Source organism: Callorhinus ursinus, unplaced genomic scaffold, assembly GCF_003265705.2.
Source record: "Callorhinus ursinus isolate GAN/ISIS: 27379988/994484 unplaced genomic scaffold, GSC_fseal_2.0 scaffold2, whole genome shotgun sequence".
Lineage (NCBI taxonomy): Eukaryota > Metazoa > Chordata > Mammalia > Carnivora > Otariidae > Callorhinus > Callorhinus ursinus.
The window spans coordinates 69,080,077-69,094,531 of record NW_027397064.1 but is presented as its reverse complement, the minus strand read 5'-3'; the positions used below and the strand labels follow the sequence as shown (position 1 = coordinate 69,094,531).

At 41.2% G+C, this 14,455-nt stretch overlaps 1 protein-coding gene across 4 annotated transcripts in view; it reads right to left on the bottom strand.

Annotated features, from left to right (window-relative positions):
- The window catches only part of PLA2R1 (phospholipase A2 receptor 1), a 116,067-nt gene that overhangs the window by 87,039 nt on the left and 14,573 nt on the right, over positions 1-14,455 (bottom strand). For 3 of the 4 annotated variants that reach the window (XM_073883486.1, XM_025854162.2, XM_073883482.1), the window contains exons 2-3: positions 11,893-12,276; positions 9,343-9,516 (exon numbers count right to left, since the gene is read on the bottom strand). In XM_073883486.1, the coding sequence (XP_073739587.1) occupies positions 9,343-9,516; positions 11,893-12,276 (558 nt within the window). The remainder of the gene's footprint in view (positions 1-9,342; positions 9,517-11,892; positions 12,277-14,455) is intronic. The other variant, XM_073883491.1, reaches the window with a different exon arrangement.

The following is a 14,455-nucleotide window of genomic DNA, read 5'->3' as shown; positions in this document are numbered from 1 at the left end:
TTATTTATGTCTTCTTTAACTTCTTTCAACTATATTTTGTAGTTCTAAGAGTGTAAGTTTTTCACTTCTTTCGTTAAATGTTTTCCCAAATATTTTATTTTATTTTATTTTATTTTTTAAAGATTTTATTTATTTATTTGACAGGGAGAGACACAGCGAGAGAGGGAACACAAGCAGGGGGTGTGGGAGAGGGAGAAGCAGGCTTCCCGCTGAGCAGGGAGCCCGATGCGGGGCTAGATCCCAAGACCTTCGGATCATGACCTGAGCCGAAGGCAGACACTTAGCGACTGAGCCACCCAGGTGCCCCCATTTTATTCTTTGGGATGCTACTATAAACGGAATTGTTTTCATAATTTAATTTCTGGATACAATTAATTTTTGTATATTGATCTTGTATGCTGTGAATGTGTTTATTAGTTGTAATACTTTTTTAGTGGATTCCTTAGAATTTTATATATATGAGATCATGTCACCTGCAAATAGAGATAGCTTTACTTCCTCTTTCCAATCTGAATGCCTTTTATTTCATTTTCTTGCTTACATTCCCTGATTAGAATCTCCAGTACAATGTTGAATAGACATTCTCATTTTATTCCTAATTGTAGGGAGGAAGCATCCGGTCTTTTATCATTAATTATGTTGGTTGTGGGTTTTTCATAGATGCTCTTATCAGGTTGAGGAAATTCCTTTCTGTTCCTGGTTTTGGAGTGTTTTTTTTTTTTCTTAGTTACACAAAGGGATTTAAATTTTGTCAAATATTTTTTCTGCATTTATTGAGATAATCATGTTTGTTTTGTCCTTTATCCTATCGATATGCATATTAATTGGTTTCCTGAGTTTTAAACCACTTTTGCATTCTTGAGAAAAGTTCCAGTGGGTCATGGTGTACAATTCTTTTTATATGTTGTTGCATTCTGTTTGCCAGTATTTTGTTGAGGATTTTTGCATCTATATTCATGAGAGATACTGGTGTATAGTTTTCTTTACTTGTGATGTCTTTGTTTGGTTTCAGTATCAAGGTAATATTGGCCTCACAGAATGAATTGGGGAATGTTCCCTGCTCTTCTATTTTTGTCATTTACTCTTTAACCCACTCAGTTTGGCACCTAGAGTTTACTTGGTAAGGTCATCAGTGATCTCCATGTTGCCAAGTCGAGGAAACACTTAAGTTTCAGAACTTGTCAAGTCAAGCCCTTTGGCAGCGTTTGGCAAGTTGAATTCCCTGTCTTGGCTGATGCACTCTTTTTTTTTCTTGACTTTACATGCCTGGCTACCCTTCTACCACTTTGGCTGCCTATTCTCAGTCTCCTTTGCTGGTTCATTCTTCTCTGTTCAAACTAACTGTTGAGGTCCTAAGACTTGGCCCTGAGTCCCCTTTCTTTCTATTCTACACATACTCTAGACTATCTAACCCATTCTTATAAATCCCTTTACTACAACTCTCAAATACATAGAGACCTCTATATCTAACTGCCTAGTCCACATCTCACATGATTGACTGATGCATAACATGTCCCAGTCTGAATGCTTGGTTGTCTCTTCCAAATCTGTATCTCCATTAACTTTGCTATGCATATCAGAAAGCTGGGGTCTTAATTAACACTTCATTTTCTCCCTTATCCTTTAAGTCTGTCCTTACCAGTGAGAAATCCAACACCTGGTTAAAAATCTATATATGATTTTTCAGGCCTGACTGTAGGCAATTACAAAGGCCTTATCTGGTAGACCTCATGGGGGGAAGGCTCCCCTCCATATCAGACTTGGTTCACAGATGATGCACTAAAGTCTCTGGAGGGAGTTCCAGTCAAAGATTCAGGCCCCCCTGGGCCATCATGCTCTTCACATTCCTAGCTCTGGCTCCTTCATTTCTAAGCCTCTTTTTCTGAGGCCTTGGGATGATATCCTCTTCGGGTACCTCTACTAAGGTTGGGGGGTAGAGGAGGGGGAACCTTGAAGACACTTTTACCCACTCTGACTCAGTGCCCAGTCCTTTTCCACTCCTAGCTTTTCCCTCTCCCCTTACCCTTGACCCCAGAATCCACAAAACTGAGGAGGCTTTTGTTGAGGGCTCTCTCAATAGCCTGTGCTTATCCTTCTGACCTTTGGCCAGTGTGCCATTCCATAAGGAAAATGGAGCAAGAGGAGTTGGTGCTTCCTCCCATTTTAAGTTCTTGCTTCTATCTCACAGTAAGTGATAAAAGACTTAACTCTTTCATTTTCGGCTTGTTGCTTTAATCGGCTACTCAGACACCTGACAGCTCAGCTCCTTCTCTCCAGCTCAGCTGTGTTCCCAAGAACCGCATCTTATTCAGTCTATCTCCAGATTAGATTTCCAATACATCCATTTTCCAACCCACTTTCTGCTACCTAACTCAAGTCACCACTATCCCTGATTCAACTACTGCTGGGACCTTATAACTGGTCTCAACGATTTCCTTCTTGCCCTCCTGCAAGCCGTTTGCCATAAAGAATTCACAATGATCCTTAAAAAAATTTTAAATCATTATCATATCACTGCTTAAGATCCCTTTATAGCTTCCATTTATAGTTAGAATTAGGTAAATCTTTACCTCTAGAACACCTTGAATTATCATGCCTCTGCATGAGTTGGCCTCTGCCAACCTTTTCAGAATGTCTTGCTCCTCTATCCCTTACTGTGCTCTTGCCACATTGTCTTTCCTAGACAGTAGTAACCTCTTTCCCTCCTCAAAGCCTTCAGGCATTTGGCTAGTGGCACACTGTGGGTAAAGGTAGGGAAACAATCACCCTTGGACAGGTGAGAGTATTTTATCATGGATGTTGTTTAGAATTGTCAGTGCATGTGCATGGTGAGTCAAAAGCATATCGATGTCTAGTTGGTTTTATTATTTTTTTTAGTTCTATTCAAACAATATATTTCCTTTATTGCCTGTAAACCTAGTGCTGACCATTCCCATAGACCATACACCTCTAGGTGGATATCTCATCCTCTCACTTTCCATCTTGATAACTGTTATTCATCTCTTGGACTAGAGATTTAAATACAACATACTCAGAAAAACTTTCCTTGACTCACAAATTTAAATTAGATTTCTTACTGATAACACCATTTTTTTTAAAGTGGCACTTATAAAAAATTATATATCAATTTGGGTATTTTACTTGAATGTGAACTTCATTAGGACAGGCACTATGACTTTCATCTTTCATGTTCATGGTTATAATCCCAGCACAAACTTGGCACATAGTAGGTGTTCAATACAGATTTGTGGGAATGAATGAATAAACGGTTTGTGAAAATAGAGATCAGGCATGCATTGTCATAGAAGTCAAGGACAGACAGTGGACTGAGGAATGAAAGCAAGGTGAAGAAGTATAGACAATTCTTTTGAGAAGTCTGTCAATGGTGAGGGGGGGTAAAAGACATGGGTGTTTTCAGGAGGCTGAAGTGGGTATGAAGGTGTTATATTATTTTTAAGATATTTTAAGACTTGAGTGGGTTTCTCTTACACTGTTGGTGGGAATGCAAACTGGGGCAGCCACTCTGGAAAACAGTATGGAGGTTCCTCAAAAAGTTAAAAATAGAACTACCGTATGACTCAGCAACTGCACTACTAGGTATTTATCCAAAGGATAGAAAAATACTGGTTCAAAGGGCACATGCACCCCAATGTTTATAGCAGCATTATCAATAGTAGCCAAGTTACGGAAAGAGCCCAAATGTCCATCGGCTGATGAATGGATAAAGAAGATGTGGTATAAATACACAATGGAATATTACTGAGCCATCAAAAGAATGAAATCTTGCTATTTGCAATGATGTGGATGGAGCTAGAGTGTATTATGCTAAGCAAAATAAGTCAGTCAAAGACAAATGCCATATGATTTCACTCATATGTGGGACTTAAGAAATAAAACAGATGAATATAGGGGAAGGGAAAAAAAAGAGAGAGGGAAGCAAACCATAAGAAATTCTTTTTTTTTTTTTTTTAAGATTTTAGTTCTTTCTCAGAGAGAGAGAGAGACAGAGGCAGGCAGAGGGAGAAGCAGGCTCCTTGCTCAGCAAGGAGCCCGATGTGGGACTCGATCCCAGGACCCTGGGATCATGACCTGAGCTGAAGGGAGATGCTTAACCGACTGAGCCACCCAGGCGTCCCAACCATAAGAAACTCTTAACTACAGAAAACAAACTGAGCGTTGATGGAGGGAGGTGGGAGGGGGATAGGCTAAATGGGTGATGGGTATTAAGGAGGGCACTTGTTGTGATGAGCACTGGGTGTTATATATATAAGTGATGAATCACTAAATTATGCACCTGAAATAAATTTTGCCATATGTATTAACTAACTGTAATTTAAATAAAAACTTAAAATAAAAAAGAAGACCTAAATTAAGCAAGTTTAACTGCTAATGGAGAAGGATCCAGTAGAATGATGGGTGTTGAAATCACCTAGAAAACTTGTTAAAACAGGTTGCAGGGCTGCACTTCTAGAATTTCCGATATAGTTGTTTGGGGTGTTGCTGATAATTTTCCTTTCTATCAAACTTGCAAGAAATGCTGCTGCTGTTGGAATGGGGATCACACTTTGAGAAACACTGAGATACAGGTTGGAGAAGGTTGAATGGGAGGCTCTGGAGTCCAAGCGGGGAGATTTGCCCTAGGTAGAAGGAGGAACACTATTGTATAAGGCAGAGGAAAAAAGATGGGTGCAGACCCAGGTGGGCTTAAAAGTTAGGGAGCAGAAATTGTCAAAACTTTCCCTCTGATGGGTCCTGTTTTCATTATGAGTAAGAACTGAGGTCATCTGATGAGAATCAGGAAGGAGAATGGGGGGTAGGGTAAGAAGTTAGAGGAAGGTAGGGAGGTTGGTATGGTCATTGGGGGGAGCAAGAGAGCAGTATGACAAAAGAGAAATAATAGCATTGCAACTAGTGTTGGAGGCTTAGGTGAGGTTCACAGTCATACATCTATGTTGACACCAATCTGCCCGTTACACCGTTGAAGTTACTGATAAAATAATTGTATCAGCTGAATAAGGTTCAAGGACAATCAGACCATTCCAGAGGTTGATGTCTTAAAAATATCTCAAACTAACTGAACATGACTGTCCAGCTGTGTAAGACACACAATTAAGAGGGACTTATCATGGCCCAGAACTGCCTCTAAATAAACCCCCAGAGATTCCTATATATCTCCTTGTTCCTGAAAATCGATCGTGACAAGTGCTTTATTATATCTCTCCTGCCAGTGTGTTTATATATGTAGTAGTACTAAATTTAAATTTTGCTTCCTTACAGTCTTTTTTTTTTTTTTTAAAAAGGAAGCATTATTTTACAGCGAGATACTAAAAACTTCCATTAAGAAAGATGAGATACAGAAGTACAAATCTTTGCTTTATTCCACTCACTCCTTTCTGTCCTATTCACTTGTTGCTCCCATGGAAAAAGCTATCAGCTTGCTCAGATTTCAGGCTCTGACACATCATTTTGAGTTATGTTGATTACGAGGAACCAAAAGTAACAAGAAAGGAAGGAAACTGGAAGTGTAATTTAGCACTATACCAATGGTGCTGGTTGAGGTAAAGGTCAGGAGAGCTGGAATCTAGCAGGCTGTCAAGCAGAAGAAGCTTCTGAGCTATAGGAAGACTGGGGGGTGAAAAGCCCCAAGCACCACTGTACCCAGGTTTCCACCTGGGAAACCATAATTGAATACAGGAGACAGAGAATGGTAACAGGGCTCTTCACAGAACCTCAGGGAGAATACTGTGGTTAAAAAAAATGTCAAAATCCTAGAGGAGAACATAGGCAGTAACCTCTTCAACATCGGCCATAGCAACTTCTTTCATGACATATCTCCAAAGGCAAAGGAAACAAAAGCAAAAACAAACTTTTGGGACTTCATCAAGATAAAAAGCTTCTGCACAGCAAAGGAAACAGTCAAAAAACTAAGAGACAACCCACAGAATAGGAGAAGATATTTGCAAATGACATTACAGATAAAGGGCTGGTATCTAAGATCTGTAAAGAACTTCTCAAACTCAACACCCAAAAAACAAAAAGTCAAGTCAAAAAAAATGGTCAGAAAACATGAACAGACACGTCTCCGAAGAAGACATACAAATGGCTAACAGACACATGAAAAAATGTTCAACACTGGGATGCCTAAGTGGCTCAGTTGGTTAGGTGTCTGCCTTCGGCTCAGGTCATGATCCCAGGGTCCTGGGATCGAACCCCACGTCGGGCTTCCTGCTCAGCAGGTGAGTCTGTTTTTCCCCCCCTCCCTGCTCATGCTCTCTCTCACTCACTCTCTCTTTCAAATAAATAAATAAAATCTTAAAAAAAAAAAAAGAAAAAAATGTTCAACATCATTAGCCATCAGGGAAATTCAAATCAAAACCACATTGAGATACCACCTTACACCAGTTAGGATGGCAAAAATCAACAAGGCAGGAAACAACAAATGTTGGAGAGGATGTGGAGAAAGGGGCACCCTCTTACACTGTTGGTGGGATACAAGCTGGTGCAGCCACTCTGGAAAACAGTATGGAAGTTCCTCAAAAAGTTAAAAATATGCAATTGCATATTTTTTGCAAATGCAATTGCATTACTGGGTATTTACCCCGAAGATACAGATGTAGTGAAAAGAAGAGGCACATGCACCCCAATGTTCATAGCAGCAATGTCCGCAATAGCCAAGCTGTGGAAGGAGCCGAGATGCCCTTCAACAGATGAATGGATAAAGAAGATGTGGTCCATATATGCAATGGAATATTACTCAGCCATCAGAAAGGATGAATACCCAACTTTTACATCAACATGGATGGGACTGGAGGAGATTATGCTAAGTGAAATAAGTCAAGTGGAGAAAGTCAATTATCATATGGTTTCACTTATTTGTGGAACATAAGGAAGAGCATGGAGGACACTAGGAGAAGGAAGGGAAAAATGAAGGGGGGGAAATCAGAGGGGGAGACGAACCATGAGAGACTGTGGACTCTGGGAAACAATCTGAGGGTTTCAGAGGGGAGGGGGGAGGGTTATGGGGTAGCCCAGTGATGGGTATTAAGGAGGGCATGTGTTGTAATGAGCACTGGGTGTTACATGCAAACAATGAATCATGGAACACTACATCAAAAACTAATGATGTACTGTATGGTGACTAACATAACATAATAAAAAAAATTTTTTTTGTCCCCAGTATTAAGGCCATGTGAAATACATGTTAATGATATTGATATTGGTTTATTTTTTAATTTATTTTTAAAGATTTTATTTATTTATTTGAGAGAGAGGGAGAGAGCATGAGTGGGGGAGGAGGGGCAAAGGGAGAGGGAGAAGCAGACTCTCTGCTGACTGCGGAGCCTGATGTGGGGCTGGATCCCACGACCTTGGGATCATGACCTGAGCTGAAGGCAGACGCTTAACCCACTGAGCCACCCAAGCGCCCCTGCCCCAGTCTCTCCTGCATCTCTTCCTTCATCACATCTCCTCACACTCTAAAAGCTGAGGGGTTAAAACCAGCACTGGGCCTTCAGGATTCCTAACCTCTGTGTTAAAGTCTCCACTGGGATTGATCAATGGTCCATACCATATTAGTTGTTAAATGTCTTAATATCAGCTCTGTATATAGATGTATGTTTACAGAATTATCTGCATACTGTGAATTGTCTGATGAAGAATCATCTGCAACAGGATCATTTGGGTTACTTGTCAAAAATGCAGATGCTTGGGTCCCACACACTGGACCCACTACCTCTCTGATAGAGGGGCCGGGATATGTATTGTTAACTATCCCCCTGGTGATTCTAGAATATCATATCAAATATAGTCTGTATTTTCTGGCATAGAGCAAATCTGTCTGTATTACATCTAGAAACCAAGTTCTTTGAAGGGAGGGTCCTAAGGACTAACACTCTTGATATCCACCACTATGCTAACTTAGTGCTGCTGACAGACAATAAAGAGAAGGAACCATTGATTCAGAAGTGCATACTGAATGGATAAGTTAGATTTGATGATGATATATGTTGATGCTGATGGCAATGGCTAATCCTGGTGAGTGCTTACCATGTACCAGAAGTACATGTACCTTAGATGCATCATCAAATAATAATAATAATCATCATCATCATCATCATCATCTCAATAATCCTAAAAGGTACCGTTATTATATCCATTTTATGGCAAAGAAACGGAGCCTCAAGATCTCATCATTGAAGGGAAACAGACTCCAAGCTTGGTCTGTCTGACTTCAAAGCCTGTACTCTCTCCTATTCACTGAGGCATACTGGTTCTTAGATTAGAAAACAATTCTACAGATAACTTATAAATTCTTTGGAATTCATCTCTTCAACTTGCGTTTGTTTCTAATTTATTTGTTGTATTTGCCATACATGTGGAGGGGAGGTAGGCAAGGAAGAGGAGATAGTAGGAGCTATACTCTCTGACTTGCAAGAACCAAGGTGGAGGACACTGAATATAGAAAGTAGAAAGTATAGGGGCGCCTGGGTGGCCAGTCTGTTGGGCACCTGACTCTTGATTTCAGCTCAGATCATGATCTCAGGGTGGTGAGACTGAGCCCCGAATTGGGCTCCACACTGGGCATGGAGCCTGCCTAAGATTCTCTCTCTATCTCCCCCTCTGCTTCTCCCCCTTCTTTTTCTTCTCTAAAAAAAAAAAAAAGAGTAGAAGATATATATAAATATTCTTCAATATTTAGCAGCTATTGGAAAACTTTTAGCTAAATAAAAATAAAATAGTAAAGTACTAACTGAAAAAAAGTTAGAACATTGCAGCTGTCAGATTTTGAGATTATAGCTAGAAATTGAGCAATAAGGAAAGGGAATCAAGATGAGAACTCATTGTTGAGAAATAATGAGGGCAACTGTGATTTTAGAAAGGTCATCAGGGGACCAGCTGATGCCTGGACCTGACAATGGGCAAGATAGGCAGTCTGGACATGGAGAAATTAAGGCAGCTTATAGGAGGGGATGGGTTGAATGCAGAAATAAAGAGTAAGTTTACATGTATTCATGTTTGTTTTGACGTATTCTGCCCAGAAGCTGGGATTAATGAGCGCACAGAGTGTTACAATTTCATTCTGGTTAAAGCATCCTTATGCACTGAGCTTAATGAAGAATGGCTAATTAACATCTTTTGAGCATAAGAGGAAAAAAAGAATATACATCAGAATTGTCTTTTCAAGACAAAACAAACACAAAATCAAAGTCTGGATAAATGGAATCAGAGTGCTTATTCAGACTTCAATATATCAATTCTGGTGCTTTTCCTTAAATACAGATAACTTTCTAATCATGCTTGATTCATTCATGACATATGGGGAAAACTAGATTTTCTTCTTACTGGGATCTGGGCAAAATCCCCACTTCTCATCTCGTTCATATCGGCTGGTCGTGGCGCACCACAGTAAGTGGCCTTCCCGCCCTTCCCGGGTACATTCATGATGCCACTGTCGGTTATACTGGAAGGGAAACATGCATGGTGTCCCGTGGGCGTTCCCTTTGATTGTGTACAAATCTAGGAGAAAAAGGCAAAGTCAAATAAGCATTATGTCAGCTTTGTCTTTGGAAACTGTCATATAGTGAATGCGTTTTCTATTGACTGAGAACCTATGATGTGTAAGGCCCTTGCTATCCCACAGAGAATCCTCAGGGCCTCACTGCCTAGTGTGTGTGAAGGTACAAGGGTAAGTGCTGGCTTCAGAGCACGTGCTGATAAACGGCTTGTTTACCTATTTTCTACCTGTTTATTTACAATGGTGCCCCACCACAGTAGCACACATATTTGTCAGTGGATGAGAAGGAAAATTAAATGAAGATCTATTTTAAAATACCTTCTCACCCCCAAATACATCAAGGATCACCATCTGAACCTCAAGAATTGTATAGGCATTTATGAATTCATTCATTCAACAGATATTTATTGGGCATTTAATGTGCCCAGCACTGGGGATGTACTAGAGAGCAAATTGCAAATGTTCCCTTTCATAGGGAGCTTCTGTTTTAGTGGGAAGTGTACAAGTAAACATATAATTTCAGATCGTGATAAGTGCCATGAAGAAAAACAAAGCAAGGCGGGAAGACAGTGTGTGTGTTTGAAGGATGGAGGAACACTATTGTGGAGAGGGTTGTCAGTGAAGGCCTCTCTGAATAAGAACTGGGTGAGGTCAAGATGCAAGGCTTTGCGAAAGAATTGTTCTGGTGGGCGGGACAGCGCGTAAGAAGGGCCTGTGACAAGAGTGTGCGGGGGGGGGGGGGGTGAAAGGGGAAGCACAAGGAGGTGCAAAAGGAAGGGGGATTGGGGATGTACTGGAGCGTCAGCTCACAGAGGGCTGGCTCTGCCGCATTATGGATTTTGGCCTTTGCTGTGAGGGTGGTGGGAAGTCAGTAGTGAGTTTTGAATGGGAAAATGACATGATCAGATTTCCATTTTTAAAGACTAACTCGGGGTGCAGCGTGGCAAACCGAACCGACATGGGGAGAGGGGGAAATAGGGTGACTAGCTAGGAGGCCTCTACTGTGAAGAGGTGGTCTGTCGGCTGCTTTCTCAGAGTATTTCAATAATCGGGTATCCTTGGCCTTAAGCATGACTCAATGGGGGGGGTGCTTTCAGTGGTGAGGGGGGATCTGGGCCACCCTCAAGTAAGGGGGTCTTGGAGCAGAAAGGCCAGCTGTGGAGGTATTCACTCCCTCGCCACAGTTTGCAAGGCTAGACTGAGCACACACCACATTGCCAGCCCTGGAGGTTTAAGAATTACAGGTATTTCAGGATACATCCCCCTGTTTCAATCCCCTGACTTCTACTCAGTATTCCCCTGAATGTGTAGGAATGTGAGTATATGGCTAAAAAATTAACATAAAGCAAAATATTAAGTTCTTCCTTAGAACCGAGGACTATTCAGAGTGCTGGCTTGCAACACTTGCTTATTGTAGTGAGTCCTGAAAATGGCTTGCTCTTGGCTCTCTTTTTATTTGGTTTATTGTAGGGACAAAAGAAAATCCTGCTTTGGATCTTAGGAGTCCCTTGCTCTACTTCCTAGGACTGGTGTAAAGTTCTTAGAAGGATATGCTCTTGTTAAGGCAAAATTCTACTCAGTAGAACCATGAGGTCAGGGGCCACATCTGTCTTGTTGGCTTGTGCAAATTAATGCCCAGCACTGTATCTGAGAAACAGTCAGTGCTCAATAAATAAGTGAAGGATGGATGGATGAATGAATGAAGAGAGCTACAGAGAAAAATTTAAGAGCCAGGTTTGAGGTTTCAGAATTTATGCCATGTTCTGTCTTCTTTTTTTTTCTGCTCAAAATACCAAATATTACAAAACTATGGAGAAGGAAAACCCCCACTCCTGAAACCATGCTTTTCCACCCTTTGACACTTGCCAATGGCTTTGACATTGTGGTTTATCTTTAAATGCCTTGTCCACGAACATCACATGGATGCCAGTGAAGAGGCTTTGAGGTGCTCTGTGGACACACTCATATATGGGGCTGAGTTTCTACAATAAGAGAAATGGGGGCAGGAGAGATTTTTCTATTCATCCTGATAAGTCTTTACTTCATAGACCTTTTCTTCGCACCTTTATTTTCTTTTTCTCTCCTAGCCTTCCATTCTTTCTCTTCCTTTCCATTGATTCCCAGAGTTATTTAAGTGTTTTCTCCACTAATATCTTTAAATTCCAATTTTTGCTTCTTTAGCAGAATGTAGAAAGCTCATTCCAAGACTCCAATAATCCTTTTATAATAAGCGAGTAAGCAACTAAAATGTGTTTAGCAGACATCCCTTGAGACTCTAGGTGCTGTTGTATAATTTACAAAACTTTACTTAGGGGCAAACTTTCTAAATACATCTTTTCACGAGTAGTTTTATCTCAATTATTTATTTATTTTTTTACCTTTGTGCAGATATTCACAAATGCTTCCACCATCTGACATATAGGAAATCCACTTGTGAAGAGATTTCCATGAGGCCACAAGCATGTTGTTGTGGTTCACCTGGACCGTGTACTGGAAAGGGCCAGTAAGCATGTTCCTGTTACAGCGCCATCTCAAGGAAACGTGAGTGCAATCACACTCGTATATGCTCAACGGCTGCTCTGGATTTGATAAATTCAGGCCTAGGCAGCCACTGCCTCCTATGTTAAAGAGGTGGTGGTTTGAAACCCATTTCCACAGCATGTGCTTGTTCGGTGGTTTGCAGTTCTCCAGGGTCAGTACAGATTTGCCTGCTTGAATGCATTTCTTCAGGTTTTCACTCTGGATAACGAATATCCCTTTATCTGAAACAACAAAAGAGAAAACGTGGCATGGAACTTTCATGTATCATTAACTAGTGTCATGAGGATCCCAGTGTACATGTCTATATGCTGTCATGTGTCAAAATTTACAGCCATTTTGAACAGATCTGGAGTTGATGGATGGGTCCACCCGAAGAGCTTTATTTGCATAAAACAGAGGGGTTTCTTGGGAAACAAAATGGACTTGTTGGAACAAATGGGAAAGTGATCTAAGACCTCCATGGCCATACATTAGCAAAGGCTGCCTGTTGACCCACGGGGAGGGGTATTATGGTGAAGGAGCTCGCCACAACTGGATAGAGAGCAGGGATTGGTAATAATACCCAGGGCTAAAAGGGAGGGACATTGTGTGCGCAGAGGTATGGTGACCCTTTGGTTTTCTTCGGGCAAGTGCCTGGATATTAGAAACCTACCAGCTGAACCAAGGGTCACTGAAATGTTAAGTTCTACTATCCGATTCCTATAGAAAAACAAAAGGATATAAGTGAAGTGCTGTTTTGTGTCTTGATACAAGATGAAATGCTGGTGGGGAAAAAAGCTTCTCCACATTTGTTCTCAGTGCTGGGTCCCTGTGTAGTAAAAAAGTGGGGACATTTGCTCTGGGGATGGCCTCTTCATGAGAGCAGCCTCGTTGGGTGGGACCAGCAATAGATGGGTGCCCGGGACACTGGCTCAGACCCGGCACCCCGTGTAGATACGTGAGGGATAGTAGAGGACTATGGCAGTGGCCAAGCCACTCAGGCCACAGGGAGATGTGGAGAAAGTAGGCTTTTGCGATACACTTCTGAGCCTCTAACCTCTGGAATCGGCAGAAGAGATTTGGGTGAATTTCCTGTGGAAAAGCTGGGGGGACCCAGCCAGGGCATGGGTGTTAGCTACCTGCCCGCTATCGAACTATCTCTCAAGTCACTGGTCTGGAAAACACCTGTTACACAATTATGAACATGTCCTCTCACAGGTTTTTTGGAGGTAGAAATCATGTCTAATTTCTTCAGTCTAAGCACGGAATGAACTGAGTACATTATAGAAGTTCAGTAAATCCTCAATCTTGACTAAATGTGCTGACGCTGCACAGTCCTGCCTGCAGAGGCTGGAAGGCCTGGGGTTCCTGAGTTTCTCACTTCAGAATGTCTGGTCAAGGTCCAAGAGCTCTTCTATTCACCCATTAGGTAGGCTCCCTTCTTATATTTTACCTCCTGTCCATTCTTTAAAAAGCTGAAGGGACCTTATCAGCTTTCCTTAAAATGGCTGTGGTTTAGGGCAAGTTGTGTTGTGTGGCAGGGGCATAGAAGTGACAGGCAGAGGCCTTCTGGAGATTTGGGACAGTGCAGGACAAGCCTCCCTGTGCATCAGTGCATGGGGACAATGCTTCATTTTGGTAAAAGTTCTTTTGTTTTTTCCAAAGTTACTCAGGCAAAGAACTGATTTACTGTCACCAAAATCACTGACGACATTGTTAAAAAAAAGACTGTCAATGTATTAATTAAAGCTATACCTCATTTAAAAATTGATAACTTTACTTATAACCATATATTTGGGGAGTTGAATTAGTTGTCAGAAAATTGCTTTGATCATCATATATCAGAGCAAAAGAGAAGCGAGTGTGTGTTTGGGCGGGGGAAGAGAATGAATGGTTTTAGGGAGATTTCATTTAGATCAGGAAATTTGTTTTCCTAATGAAGACGATATCTATATGGTTATTAGTAATAGTCATTCAAGATCAAATCTACCCCTCGCCAATGCGATGTGGACTCTGATAATTAACCTTCTCTCCAACTCTCCTTTTCACCTTTTCATGCCTGGGTAGAAGGTTAACTTTAATTTCTGTTGTAATCTACTAATTACTTTCTAGCTAGCCCAGAGTTTCATTAATTTTTCACTAAAGGGTAATTATTTTACTATAACTGTTCTGTAGGTTAGCTTCTATCTCAAATACATGTTCAAATATAGCCACCTACTTACTGGCTGTATCTCAGCCCCCTGGGCCTCAGTTTATACACCTAAGATGGGTAGACAGACAAGTGGTTGAGGGCTTTCAATCAGGCAGGCTGTTCTGGAATTTTGGGCAAATTTTTAATCTCAATGAGCCTCGCCTTTCCTTTTTGAACTGGGAGCGTATGTGATACTGACCTCACAGGGATACTAAAAGTATTCTATTAAA